The 14407-nt window shown below is 46.5% G+C and overlaps 1 protein-coding gene across 1 annotated transcript in view; it reads left to right on the forward strand.

Moving 5' to 3' along the window:
* PSD2 (pleckstrin and Sec7 domain containing 2) overlaps positions 1-14407 on the forward strand; it is a 57028-nt gene that overhangs the window by 26150 nt on the left and 16471 nt on the right. The window contains exons 6-8 of the mRNA XM_077768755.1: positions 3226-3306; positions 8650-8762; positions 9472-9530. Of these exons, the coding sequence (XP_077624881.1) occupies positions 3226-3306; positions 8650-8762; positions 9472-9530 (253 nt within the window). The remainder of the gene's footprint in view (positions 1-3225; positions 3307-8649; positions 8763-9471; positions 9531-14407) is intronic.

The raw sequence follows: 14407 nt of genomic DNA on the forward strand, positions 1-14407 counted from the left end.
GGTCCCTCGGGGCTGGGGAGTGCGATGTGGCGTGTGGTTATGGGACCATGATGACGATAGTGAGAACACAGTAGTGGGGCGGGGCCAGGGAGAGGAGAACCTGGGTCTGGACTGGGACTGCCTGCGACCCAGGAGTTGGGAAGGGGTTCCTGGCCCTCATTAAGCCCAACTCTCAGTCCTTTGGGACTGGCTAAGGGGACGGAAGCTGCCAAAGCACGAGCCTTGGCCTTGAGACTGTGGAAAGGGGACTAGCCAGATGGGAGTCCTGAGCCACGTGATGCCGGGGCGGGGTGGGGGAAGTAGCCGGGGACCCTGAGACTGAGGGAATCAGTGGGGGCATCCTGAGCATGTCTGACCATCACATGGCCACCTGCCTTTGTCCTTCCTCCAGAGGGCCTCCCATACCCACATTAAGGCTCTGAGATGAGCTGAGGCAGTTATAGCCCCTGAGGCAGAGGGGACATTCAGACCCTAGACCTTAAGTCAGAACTGACTGAAAGCTTAGGTCACAGGGAGGCGTTGAGGGCAGCTCCACTTGGGATCCTTCCCTAGCTTCTCTCCCTCCTTCCTCCTCTACCCTCTCAGCCTTCACATTGCTGGGCTTGCCTCTTAGCACCGCCCCAGACATCACAGCAGGACTTCGAAGCCCTACCTCTCGCCCTGGGCTGTAACCCCCACCCCCAACCTAAGAAGGCCCTCCAGGAGCCCTGGTTGTGGTTGATCTGCGTCCTCCCGTCCTTCTGACCACTCTGCTACAAGAATTTCCATCAGCATTTAACTGCTTAACTGCGCTTGTCTTTCTCATCTAAAAACGGAAATTCTTCCTCAAATGCACTTCTTCTCCCAGCCTCTTCACAGCCAGAATTCTGGGGTTTTCTGCTCTGCGTGGCCTCAATCCCCTCCTCAACTCCACATTCAGTTCTGGGGGGCAGGTTTCTTCCCCACCCAATGCCTGCAGCAGCTCATCTAGGCCAAGACCATTAGTGGCCTCATTAGTGGCCTTTGTCTTTGAATCTAGTGGCTGCTATGAGGCCCCAACTTACCTGGCTCAATGTCACAGACACACCCCTTTCTTTCTTTTTATTTAATTAAATTTTTATTATGCAAATTTCAACCATATAGAAAACCAGAGAAAATAATATATTAAACCTCCTTATGGGGGCACCTGGGTGGCTCAATTGGTTAAGTTTCCACCTCTTGATTTTGGCTCAGGTCATGATCCAGCCCCACATTGAGTTCCGTATTGGGCTCTGGGCTCTGTGCTGACAGTGTGGAGCCTGCTTGGGATACTCTTCCTCCCTCTCTCTCTCTGCCCTTCTCCTGCTCTTACTCTCTCTCTCTCTCAAAATAAATAAATAAACATTACCTGCCCCCCTCCCAAACCTCCATATACCCATTACTCAGCTTCAAAGTTAACAATATTCACCTAGCACTACCTTCCCCCACCGCCCCCCGTCTCCACCATTTGCTATACTATGTTAAGGCATAGTTTAGGAACTCTATCATCTGATCCATAAATACTTTAGTATATGTCTCTAACTGATTTTTATTTTATTTATTTATTTATTTATTTAAACATTTATTTATTTTGAAAGTGTGAGCAGGGGTGGGGCAGAGATCCCGTGATCCCATGCTCATGATCCCATGAGATCATGACTAGAGCAGAAATGAAGAATCAGACAGGGGCGTCTGGGTGGCTCAGTAGGTTAAGCGTCCGACTTTGGCTCAGGTCAGTATCTCATGGTTTGTGAGTTAGAGCCCTGTATCTGACAGCTCAGAGCCTGGAGCCTGTTTCGGATTCTGTGCCCTTGCTGCGTGTGCACTCTCTGTCTCTCTCAAAAATAAATAAACATGGAGAAAAAAAAGAATCGGACAGTTAACCAACTGAGGCACCCAGGCAATCCTAACTGATAAGGATTTTTAAATATAATCATAATTCCATTATAATTTTTAACAAAACTACCCCAAATTCCATAGAATCTCTAACATTTAGTCTCAGTTTAATTTTCTGTCTCAGAAATGCTTCTTATATCAGGATGCAAGCAAGGTCCACACATTACATTTGGCCAGTAGATCTCTTGAAACTCCCTCTCTCTCTTTTTTCCTTCTCTTAAGTGTCTTAAACAATAGTCTGCCAGGCTGCTTCCTTTTTCTTAAGGCCATGTATCTGTCAAAGAAACAGTCGTGTGTCCAGAAGAATTTTCCACGATTTGGATTTGGTGTCCTCATGGAGTTGCCTCACGCTTTCCCTATCTCCTCAGTCCCTATTCTCCTGTAAATGGGAGGGAGGGCTCAGGGCTTGGGTAGATTTAGGTGGAAATTTGGTCTCTTTTCTGACAAGAGTTCATCACTTCGGTCTCTTTGAAACACTCTTGTCCTCCCGGATGCTATATCCCTGATTCTCTGGCTGCTGTTTCTCAGTCTCCTCCACTGGCTCCCTTTCTCTTCTCAGTAGGCCTGTACCCTTCAGAGGGGCTTCCTCTGATCTCCATCCTTCGTCTGCACCCTCCTCTTGCATGGGCTCATCCTCTTCTTCCAAGTCATTAACCGGCTCACAGCTCTCACGTGGGTACATCCAGCTCTACCTGTTGTCTACCTCTGGACACCTTGCCTCAGGGCCACCTCCAGTGTCATGCCCCACACCATTCCATCTCCTGTGGATTCTTCCTCCGAAAACTCTTTCCTCCCTTACCCTCCGTTTTCATTTCACCCCTCCAGGACAGCCATGGAGCCCCCAGGGGTCTCCACTCATCAGGTGGTGTTCCACACACAGGTCTGACCATCTCACTCCTCCCCTCCCTGCTTTATACTCTTCCGGATCACTGCCCCATCCTTCCCTTGCTCCTGAGGCCCTGCTCCCTACCTCGTCTCTGGCTGCCATGTTCTTGCTGCCTGACTCTGGCCACATGGCCCAACTGATAGCTTCTGAGACATGTTGTGCAGTTTCCTCTGCTGGGGACACTTTGCGTCATCCTTCCCCCTACTCCCTTCACCTGACTGGCTCTTACTTTCCAGAGACAGAACCTCCTTTCTGAAGCCTTCCTAATGCCCCACCCCAAGGATGATCTATCATAGTCCAACTTGCCAGCGGGCGTGGGAGGGGAGACAGCCTAGGGAAGGGCAGGTCAGGTAGGTGGGTCAGGGTACCCCAGGGCCCACTGCCCGTGTACCTCCTGTTATTTGCTATGCCCTACTTCTAATGGATACCTCATACTCTCCTGACAGCAACGAGTTCAGCAGGCTGGTGGCCGGGGAGTATCTCAGTTTCTTCGACTTCTCGGGCCTGACTCTGGACCGAGCGCTCAGGTCAGTAGGGTTGGGATGGGGCGGTATCTACAGGGCTACAGGCCACATGTCTGGATTCTCATGCCAGCTCTATCCTAAACTTGCTGTGCATCCCCGGGCAAGTCTCTTGACCCCTCTGGGAAGGCTGTGGTGAAGGGGTCATGAGCACGTCAAAAATCCAACAACTCAGTAAGTGCCTGCTATGTGGTGGGCGGAGGATATGAAGGTGGGAATGTGGTCACGGAGTTTTAAGAGAGGAAAGGGCAAAAGGCTTGCCTATATCGACTTCCTGTTTGCCAGAGGCAGTAGATCTTTATACTCCCTACTGACATCATCCTAACCACATTTTGTAGGGTAGGGTTATCTTTGCCATTTACAAATGAAGAACCAGCTGACAGGTAAAGTGATCGCCNGCAAAAATGGGATTTCATCACAGGTCTTATTGGCGTTTGGACACAGAGAGTAGCCTTCAGGAGGGTCAGGTGCAGGCCTCGAAGGGGGTAGAGGTGGATGGAGTGCAGCCCAGTGTCAGGCAGTCTCTGGTGGCAGGGCCCACAGGGAATAACCAAGCTGCAGCCCTAGGGGCAGGGGACAGCAGTCTCTGAGCTAAGTGGTCCCTGAATGTTAGATCTTCTCACCATGTCTCAGACATCTCTTACACTTAAAAAAATGTATTTTCCATTCTTTTTTCTCTTCTTCACTTGGGATATTTTCTCTTGATCTGCTTTTAGTTCATTTACCCTTTTTTCTATGTGTAATATGCTGTTAAACCCATTTATTGAGTTTTCACTTTTTAATTTACTTTTTAATGTTTATTTAATTTTGAGAGAGAAAGAGAGTGCCTGCGTGCGCGAGCGGAGGAGGGGCAGAGAGAGAGGGAGACATGGAATCCAAGGCAGGCTGCAGGCTCTAAGCTAGCTGTCAGCACAGAGCCGGATGCGGGGCTCGAACCCATGAACCGTGAGATCATGACCTGAGCCAAAGTCAGACGCCCAACCAACTGAGCCACCCAGGCGCCTCTCCCGAGTTTTTACTTTTAATTATTATGTTTTTCACTTGTAGAATTTTCATTTTGTTATTTTTAAATTTTTAAAAAATATTTTATTTTTACATCATCTCTGTACCCAACATGGGGCTCAAACTCAATCTCGAGATCAGGAGTTGCATGCTCATCTGACTGAGCCAGCCAGGTGCCCCCCACCCCAGTTTTAAAGAAATAGATTCTAATTCTCTGGGGGAATTTATTCTCATCTTTTCACTCATTTTCTCGACCTTTCCCTCTCTTTTTGAACATATATATATATTACAATATTTTTAAAAATGTTTATTTTTGCAAGAGAGAGAGAGTGTTCAAGCAGGAGGAGGAGCAGAAAGAGAGGGGGACAGAGGATCCAAAGTGGGCTCTGTGCTGACAGCAGAGAGCCCAATGTGGGGCTCAAACTCATGGCTGCTATATCATGACCTGAGCTGAAATCAAGAGTCAGATCCTTAACTGACTGAGCCACTCAGGCACCCCTGAACATATATATACATGTGTTCATATTTAAAATATGAGCATAGGGGCGCCTGGGTGGCTCAGTCGGTTAAGCATCCGACTTCGGCTCAGGTCATGATCTCATGGTTCGTGGGTTCGAGCCCTGCATCGGGCTCTGTGCCGACAGCTCAGAGCCTGGAGCCTGCTTCAGATTCTGTATCTCCCTCTCTCTCTGCCCCTCCCCTGCTCACTCTGTCTCTGTCTCTCTTTCTCTCTCAGAAATAAATAAAACATTAAAAAAATTAAAAAAAATAAAATATGAACATATTTTAAACATATATATGTATACATTATACATATATATTTACATATATTTTAAATATAAATTTATATATTTAAATATATATTATACATATATATTTACAACATATATATGTATATATATGTTCATATTTAAAAATGTTTTTAAATTTATGTTTGTTTATTTTTGGGAGAGAGAGAGTGCAAGCGAGTAGGGAAGGGGCAAAGAGAGAGGGAGACACAGAATCTGAAGCAGGCTTCAGGCTCTGAGCTGTTAGCACAGACCCCAATGCAGAGCTTGAAGTCGTAGACCATGAAATCATGACCTGAGCCGAAGTCAGACACCCAACTGACTGAGCCACCCAGGTGTCCCTATATGTATGTATGTGTGTGTGTATACATATGTACATATGTGTGTGTATAAACATACGTGTGTGTGTATATGTATACATATATATGTACATTTTAAATGTTTATTATTTTGAGAGAGAGAGAAGAGTGCTCTTGCAAGGGGGGAGGAGCAGAAAGAGAGGGAGAGAGAATCCCAAGCAGGCCTCGCGCTGCAAGTGCAGAGCCTGATGTGGGGCTCGATCCCATAAACTGTGAACTCATGACCTGAGCGGAAATCAAGAGTTGGACACTTAACCAATTGAGCCACCCAGGTGCTCCTCTTTTTGAACATATTAATCATTGTTATTTCAAATCCTTGTCTGCTCTCATAATATCTGTATTGTTGGAGTCAACTGTATCTGGGTTTTTTTTGTGTCTTTTTTTTTCTCTAGGTTTTCCATCCATATATCCTGTCTCTCTGCATGTTCAATAGTTTTTTTTTTTTTATTAGGTGCTGTGCATTTTGTATGGAATTATAGTGGCTCTAGATTATTATATATTCCTCCCGCAAGGGTTTACGTTTTCCTTTGATAAGCAGTTAGAGGGGGGCAGGGGGTGTAGTCTTAATCCAACCAGGGCTGAGCTGAGGAGAGGCTACACCACAGTTTGGTAAACTCAGGGTTCCCCCTTTTCCACTGGAAGCCTAGTGTGTTCACTGGGGTCTCTTCCTTTGGTGGGTCCTGAATCCTAATTGCATTCCCTCTATGTGGCCAGAGTGTCATAAAAACCCCAATCCCTCTACTTCTCAGAGGCTTTCTGCTTAGCTTCTTAGCATCTTGCCCCTCCCATCTTCAGAATTTGGCCATTGTCTCTATGGGAACAGTGGTCATGTGTTCACAGCCCCTCAGGTCTCCAGGTTTGTGTCTTCAGCTCTCTGAAGCCACCAAGTGTTCTGGGTCTTGCCTTTACGCATAATCAGCATTGGCCCCAAGGAAAAAGCAGCCATAGTCCAACCCCTCACCTCAGCTCTCTTCTCTCCGAATTCTGGCCTTGTGGTTTTTGTGGCATCAGGGGCTTCCTGGTAGATTGAGAGAGATGCGTTCTGTCTGGCTTATCTCAGGTTCTCAGTGCAAGTGTCGGTCTGCTGCAAGGTGCGCTATACTGAGCGGAGTCTGAAGTTTGCATTGGGATGAGGAAGGTTCTTAGGAGAAGGTGTTCAGTGGGGTCAGATCAGAGGCGTGGGTGCTCAGCTGGAGAACCTTGTCTGCCAGCCTGGTAGATTTAGGCTCTACTGCACAGGCACTAGAGAGCCACAGAACGTGCTGGGTGTAAATCAGTGTTTTGAGAGGTGGTGGCCTTTGATCCGGAGGCATGCAGGCTTCTGAAGAGGGTTCGGTGGGAGAGGACAGGTGTGAGGTGGGCAATGGGACTTGAGGAAAGGTTGGCGTGAGGGGCCATCTGGAGGATTGACTAGAGTGATTGGTGTTGCCAAAGTGCAGTGGGAAGTGTGAACAGTGGTAAGGCTGACCCTAGGGGCCTCCTGAGAGTTTGGTGGCAGCCATGTTGAGTTGTGGCTTGTTGAGGACCCCTGGGGAAGGGGTATTTGGACTGATGAGTAGGAGCTGGATGGATGGATTGTAGGTAGGACAAATCAAGGCTGGGATGGGGGATGGATTCTAAAAAGTCTGAGTGGAGTGTGGTTAGAGGGGGTGGGCAGAGTGGGGTGCCATGGGGTGGGAAAGAGAACAGGGTACAGGAGAGACCAGGACAAGGAAGGGGAGTACTAGATGGCAGATAGAGTGGTTTTTTTTTTTAATGTTTATTTAATTTGAGAGGGGTGGGGAGGGGCAGAGAGAGGAGAGAATCCCAAGCAGACTCCATGCTGTTAGCACAGAGCCTGATGCTGGGGCTTGATTTCACCAATCCTGAGATCATGACCTGAGCCCAAATCTAGAATCAGCCGCTCAACCGACTGAGCTACCCAGATGCCCCCATAGTGTTTTTGTCTGGCAGTTGCTGACTGATTTGGATTGAAGTAGAGCATGGTCTACAGGTTTGGATGCCTTGGGAGGCCTCAGAGAGTAAGGGCTGGCCAAGGTGGACTCACAGGTCTCAGGGTGCTTTAGGAGCAGCAGGAGGACAGAGCATAAAGCAGAATGGACTTTCCAGGAAGCAAATGAACAATGGCAAAGTTAGTAACGAACTAGTCTCATGAACCCTGGACAGGTAGAGGCTCAAGTTTACTCAGCTTTCAGTTTTCCTTCCCAAGAAGAGATGTGCCTTGGCCCCATTTCCCAGTCCCTCTGGTTTTGCTGTCAACTTTCAGGGGCCCCTGAGAGCCAGTGACTTTTGAAGTGGGCTGGGAGAGGGGTTCAGAGCTGCCCAGTAAAGGAGCCAAAGTTCTTCCAGACGGCTTCAGCCCACCTAGGGGCATGGGACAGTGAATGGGCCTGTCCTGTCTAGGGTGTGCATATGGTGTGGGAGGTGGGTGGAGGTGAGGTTGGAGGGGCAGGAGAGAGAGGTGGGATGATCAAGAAGGCCAGAACATGAGAAGCTTGGGTGTTATCCTGAGTGCTCTGGAGAGCCAGTGACAGGTTTTAAGGAGGGGCGAGTCTCGACTGCATGTGTGTTTAGGAAGGTCGTTTGGTATCTGCAGGGAAGATGTATCAGGGAGGTGCAGGGGTGCACCTGTCTGGAGGCTGCTGTGGGTCCCCAGGGCATATGATGAGGGCAGAGGAGGAGGAGGATTTGAGATCAGAGGTAAAGAACAAGCCGCTGGGACTTGGTGAGAGCTCAGGCTTGGGGTGGGGGAAGAGTGAGGGAGGACAGGGCGGGGCCTGGGGCTCAGCTGGTGGCTCAGAGGAGCAGAAACGACTGAAGCCTGAAGCGGAGCAGTCTGAGAGCAGGTGTGGTTAATCCAGGCCCCGCCATAGAGGAGGGACAGAGGGCTGGGCATTTATCCTGAAGAAGAGCTGATGGTAGCCCTGAGGTGCTCATCTGCCTTTGTTCTTCATAATCTGTCCCCTGCCTACTTTGTGGAGGGCACTGAGGGCTGAAATTCTAAATGTCCTTAGCCTCCACACTCCAGAGGCTGTCCTGGGGGCCAGGATGTCCCCTTTGGCTCCGATGCTGAGGCCCTGGAGTCCTGGCCTGCTCAGGCAGGTTTATGTGGTGTGTGTGTGTGTGGGGGGGGATTCCTACTTTAGACTGATTCAGGGACTCTAGGAGTTTCTCTTCAGCATCCTTGAATTCCCTTCCAGAACCTTCCTGAAGGCCTTCCCGCTGATGGGGGAGACGCAGGAGCGTGAGCGGGTCCTTACACACTTCTCCCGCCGGTACTGCCAGTGCAACCCGGATGACAGCACCTCGGAAGGTATGGCCATGTGCCCACCTGCCGCCCCTGCTGGGCCCTGGCTTCCTCCTACTCTTGGTCTGCATGCCACCTCCGTCCTGCTCAGTGCGCATTGAATGATGGCATATGGAATGGGGTCTGCTTGCTGGACAAGAGACCTTCCAAATGTCTTGCCCACTGTCATTCTCTTTGCCTGGAAGTCCTCGATCCTAGATTCATTCTTTTGGTTTTTCATTCTGCCTGTTCCCCGTGGCAGTGGTGATTCTCGGTGTGGTGGGAGTCCCAGTGTGGAGGTCGGCTTGGGGCCCTCTTAGCGGCAGCATTTTCCTGTGGATGGACTTGAGTCCCGGGAACTGGGGGACTAGGCCAGTTATTGGAGGAGACACAGGCCGTGGCAGGGACATAGGTGACCCATAGCCACTCCTGGGTCTGAGTGTCAAGATAAGTTTGGTCATAGGAGGCAGGAGTCTGGCCTAAGGCAGGCCCAGGCTGCTCAGGTCCCCTGTGAGGAAGGGGTTGGCCCTGACCTGGGGCAGGCAAGTGACTGGTGTTGCGGTGCAGGGCAGAGCAGGAAGCATCACATAGCTTCTGGGCCCTGAGGTGCATTTGGCTGGTGGCTGGCCTCTTCCTGTCTCCAAGGCCTTCAGGTTGGCTCTGTCAGGAGACGGGTGGGGGGCTGGGTTTGGAGAAATGGGACCTTACACTGAAGGTGCCACCATCTCTTATTTAGATGGGATCCACACGCTCACCTGTGCTCTGATGCTGCTCAACACGGACCTGCACGGACATGTGAGTCGGGGAGGCGGGAAAGGGGCATGTGCTCGCACTGACACACCCCTGCACTGTCCTGGGGCTTGCTCTTTCTCCCATCCTCCTTCCTGATACCTGCTTGCTGGCCATGGTTCTTTAAGCATACCTGAGAGTTGAACAACTTGGCTTCTAGACTTGGCTCTGCATTAGTTTATCCACCTGAGATCTGCGTGGATGCCTTGCCCCCAAGCAGAGAGTACAGCTGAGGCGCAGGGGAATTAGGGTTTGCTAAATAAGATGTCCCCTCCCCCCCCAAGCTGTGTTGGCTCCAGGTATTGCTAAAAGAGCCAGTGTTCTTCCTGCCGCAGTCCGGTCTGGCAAGTCTGGATGTGGCCCTGCTGAAGTGTCTCGCCCCAGGCAGCCCCCTCTGTCAAATGGTAGGTTGCCCTCAAGAGGTGTTCTCATCACCCCCACCCACCACCAGGCAGATAGTGAAGTGACAGGTGGGTGCCCCAGGCTGTGAGGCTGTGCCTTCATAGCCCTGGGCTTTCTGTGTTGCTTGTGGCTCAATAACTCCTTCTTCTTTCCTCCATCGGCTCCGGGGACCCCCCTCTTTGGTCTCTCTTGCCCTCCTTCAGGTGGTAAGTGTAGCTGGTGGTGTGCATGCCCTGTGAGCCTAGACCCCCCATCTCCATGTTCCCCCTTCTGTGTCCCCCATCACCTCATCTGGCCCTACCAATCACTGCCCTGTCATCGCTCACCCAGGGGTGGTCAGAGACTCTCTGTTGGGTTGGAGATATTTCATTGACTCATGAGGACAGCAGGCCAACAAGTCTGGTTCTGGAGTTAACCAGGAAAGTTCAGGGCATATAGGGTGGAAGAAAGAGCCAGGACAGACCTAGCTTCAGATCCTGCTCTTGCTTCCAAGTGGAGGCTCTGTGATGCTGGGCAAGACATTTTGGTGGGTACATCTGTGCATTTAAGATTCTGCATCTGTGAGGTGGGAATAATGATTTCCTGACAAGAGTCCTGGGGAGGACCCAGAGACTTAAAANCTGCTAGGGCCCCCAGACGCAGTTCTGATCAGAGAAGGAGGCAGTGAAGGAGCTGGCGGAGGGGTAGGTGCATGTTCTTCAGGTGGACAGTTTTAGTAGCTGTTTCATGTGGACTTGAAGATAAAGTCCATTCTGCAGTTGTTAGTTGAAATGTTCTGTATGTAGATAAGGTCAAGTCTTCTCATTGTGTTGTGCACATCTTACATATTCTTTTGTCTTTTTTTTTTATCGTGGTTAAATACACATAATAAACCATCTTAACCATTTTAAAGCGCACAATTCAGTGGAATTAAGTATATGCAAATGGTGTGCTATCATTGCCACTCTGTACTTCCAGAACTTTCTCATCACCCCAAACTAGGGTTGTAATGTTACAGGTTTCCTGTGCCTGTTAGCATTCACTCTCCATTCTCTCCTCCTTCCAGCCCCTGGCAACCACTAATTTGCTTTTTACATCTATGCATTTGCTTATTCTGCATATTTAATATGAATTCATTCATACAATCTATGGCTTTTTGTGTTTGGCTTCTTTCACTTAGCGTATGTCTCCCAGATTCCTCCAAGTTACAGCTCGTATCAATATTTCATTCATTTTTATGACCAGATAATATTCCACTGCACGGATATGCCACATTTTGTGTATCCATTTATCTGTTGATGGATATTTGGGTTGTTTCCTCCTTCTGGGTCATGAGTGTGAATCATACTGCTGTGAATATTTGTGTACAGTTGTTTTGTTTGTTTGTTTGAACACCTGTTTTCAATTCCTAGGAGTAGACTAGCTAGATCACATGGCTAACTTTTTGAGGATCTGTGAAAATGTTTTCCAGAGTGGCTGAACTGTTTTAAATTCTTGCCAGTTCATGAGGATTTCAGTTTTTCCACACATCCTCTTTAGTGCTTCCTTCTTTTTTAATGGTAGCCATCCTGGTGGATATGAAGTGCTATCTCATTGTGGTTTTGGTCTGCATTTCCCTACTGACTAATGATGTTGAACATGTTTTCATGTTTTTGTTGGCCATTTGCAGATCTTCTTTGGAGAGATGCCTATTTGAGTACTTTGCCCATTTTCTGGATTAAAAGAAATTAAGTTATAGTAAAAAAATGTTTAATTGTGGTAAAAGATGCATAACACTAAAACTACCTTCTTATATAGTGTAGGTCAGTAGCGTCAAGTATATTCACATTGTTGTGCAAGTAATCTCCAGAACTTCTTCATCTTCCCAAACTGAAATTCTATACGTATTCAACAACTATTCCTCAACATCCCCCTCCACCTTGCCGCTTGCAGCTACCATTCTCCTTTATGTTTCTGTGAATTTGACTACTCCAGATTCCTCATACAAGTGGAATCATACAGAATTTATATTTTTGTGACTGATTAATGCCACATAGCATAATGTCCTCACGATTCATCCATGTAATGACATGTGACAGAATTTCTTTCCTTTTTAAGGCTAAATACATACATATGTATGTATCCCATTTTGTGTATCCTTTCATCTGCTGATGGACACTTGGATTGCTTCCACCTTTTTGTTTTTTGTGAATAATACTGCTATGGATATATGGATGATATATGGATGTGCAAATATTTCTTTGAGACCCTGCTTGAAATTCTGTTGGGTATATACCCAGAAGTGGAATTGCTGGGTCATATGGTAATATTATTGTTCTCTTCCTAAACAGCCATACTGTTTCCCATAGTGACTGAACCACTTTACATTCTCACCAGCAGGCCACAAATTTTCTAATTTTTCCACATCCTTGCTGACACTTATTTTCTGTGTTTTGCTAGTAGTCATCCTTTTTTTTTTTTTTTTAAATGTTTGTTTATTTTTGAGAGAGAGACAGACAGACAGACAGAGACAGAGACGGACAAAGCATGAGCAGGGAAAAGGCAGAGAGGGACACACACACAGAATCCAAAGCAGGCTCCAGGCTCTGAGCTGTCAGTGCAGAGCCTGATGTGGGGCTCAAACCCATGAACCATGAGATCATGACCTGAACTGAAGTCTGACACTTAACTGACTGAGCCATCCAGCTGCCCCCATAGTAGCCATTCTAATGACTATGGAGTTATATCATCTCATTGTGGTTTTGATTTACATTTCCCTAGTGATTAGTGATGTTGAGCGTCTTTTCATATACGTATTGATGATTTATGTATCTTAGGAGAATCGTCTCTTTACATCCTTTCCTCATTTTTAATTGCATAGTTGGTGTTTTTGTTGTTGAGTTTACATACTCTGGATACTGTATCCTTTTTTAAATATAATTTATTGTCAAATTGGATACTGTATCCTTATCAGATATATGGTTAGCAAAAATATTTCTTATTCTGTGGGTTGTCTTTCACTCTATTGATATATCTTTTGGTGCACAGAAGTTTTTAATTTTGAAGAAGTCCACTTTACTTTTTTCTTGTTTCCTTGTGTTTTTGATGTCATCTAAGAAACCACTGCCAAATCCAAGATTACGAAGATTCATCTTTATGGTTTCTTTTAAGAGTTTTATGGTGTTGATTCTTGTGTTTAGAGCTTTGATCCATTTTGAATTAATTTTTACATATGGAGTAAGGTAAGGGTCCAATTTTGTTCTTTTGCTGTGGATATCCAGTTGTCTTAGCACCATTTGTTAAAGAGACTATTCTTTCCACATTAGATGGTATTGGCCATATTAATTGACCATAATATTATAATATATAAATGTATCAGAGTAACAAACAGTATACCTTAAATGGGTGCAAAGTTACATGTCAAATTTATTCAATAAACAACATTCAGGACTCCACAGATGTATGGGTTTGTTTCTGGGCTCTTCATTTAGTGCCATTGATCTGTATGTCTCTTCTTGTGCCACTGCTCCACTATCTTGATTACCTATGTCTGTAGTAAGTTTTCTTTTTTAATGGTTTTTAAAATTTTTATTTATTTAAAAANAAGAGGGGGAGGGGCAGAGAGGGAGAGAGAGACAGAGAATCCCATCCCCATCTGTGCTGACAGTGTGAGGCTTGAACCCAAGAACCACGAGATGATGACCTGAGTTTAAATCAAGAGTCAGATGCTTAACTGAGTCACCCAGGTGTCCCTCTACTTAAGTTTTGATATCAGGAAGCGTGAGTCTTCCAACTTTGTTCTTTTCCAAGTTTTGCTATTTGGAACCCTTACAGTTCCCTATGAATTTGAATATAAGGTTTTACATTTCTGCAAAAAAGGCCATTTGGATTTTGATAGGGATTGCATTGAATATATAGATCAGTTTGAGAGTATTACCATTGTAACTATATTTAGTCTTCCAATCCTTGAACACTAGATGTCTTTCTATTTATTTAGGTCTTTAATTTCTTTTGGCAATCTTTTGTAGTTTTTAGAATACAAGTCTTTTACATCCTTGGTTACATTTATTTCTAAGTATTTTATTCTTTTTAATATTATTGTAAATGAAACTGTTTTATTTATTTAAAATTTTTAATGTTTTATTTATTTTTGATAGAGAGATAGAGACAGCATGAGCAGGGGAGAGTTAGAGAGAGAGGGAAACACAGAATCCGAAGGCAGGCTCCAGGCTCTGAGCTAGCTGTCAGCACAGAGCCAGATGTGGGGCTTGAACCCACGAATTGTGAGATTTTGACCTGAGCTGAAGTCAGACGCTTAACCGACTGAGCCACCCAGGCACCCCGAAACTGTTTTCTTACTTTCATTTTATGATCATTCTTTACTAACATAGAAATATAATTGATTTTTGTGTGCTCTTGTATCTTGCAACTTTCCAGAAGGTGTTTATTTTTTGGTATATTCTTTAGGATTTTCTGTATACAAGACATGTCATTTGTGAATAGGTATAGTTTTCCTTCTTCCT

This window comes from Crocuta crocuta, unplaced genomic scaffold, assembly GCF_008692635.1.
Source record: "Crocuta crocuta isolate KB4526 unplaced genomic scaffold, BGI_CrCroc_1.0 scaffold64, whole genome shotgun sequence".
Lineage (NCBI taxonomy): Eukaryota > Metazoa > Chordata > Mammalia > Carnivora > Hyaenidae > Crocuta > Crocuta crocuta.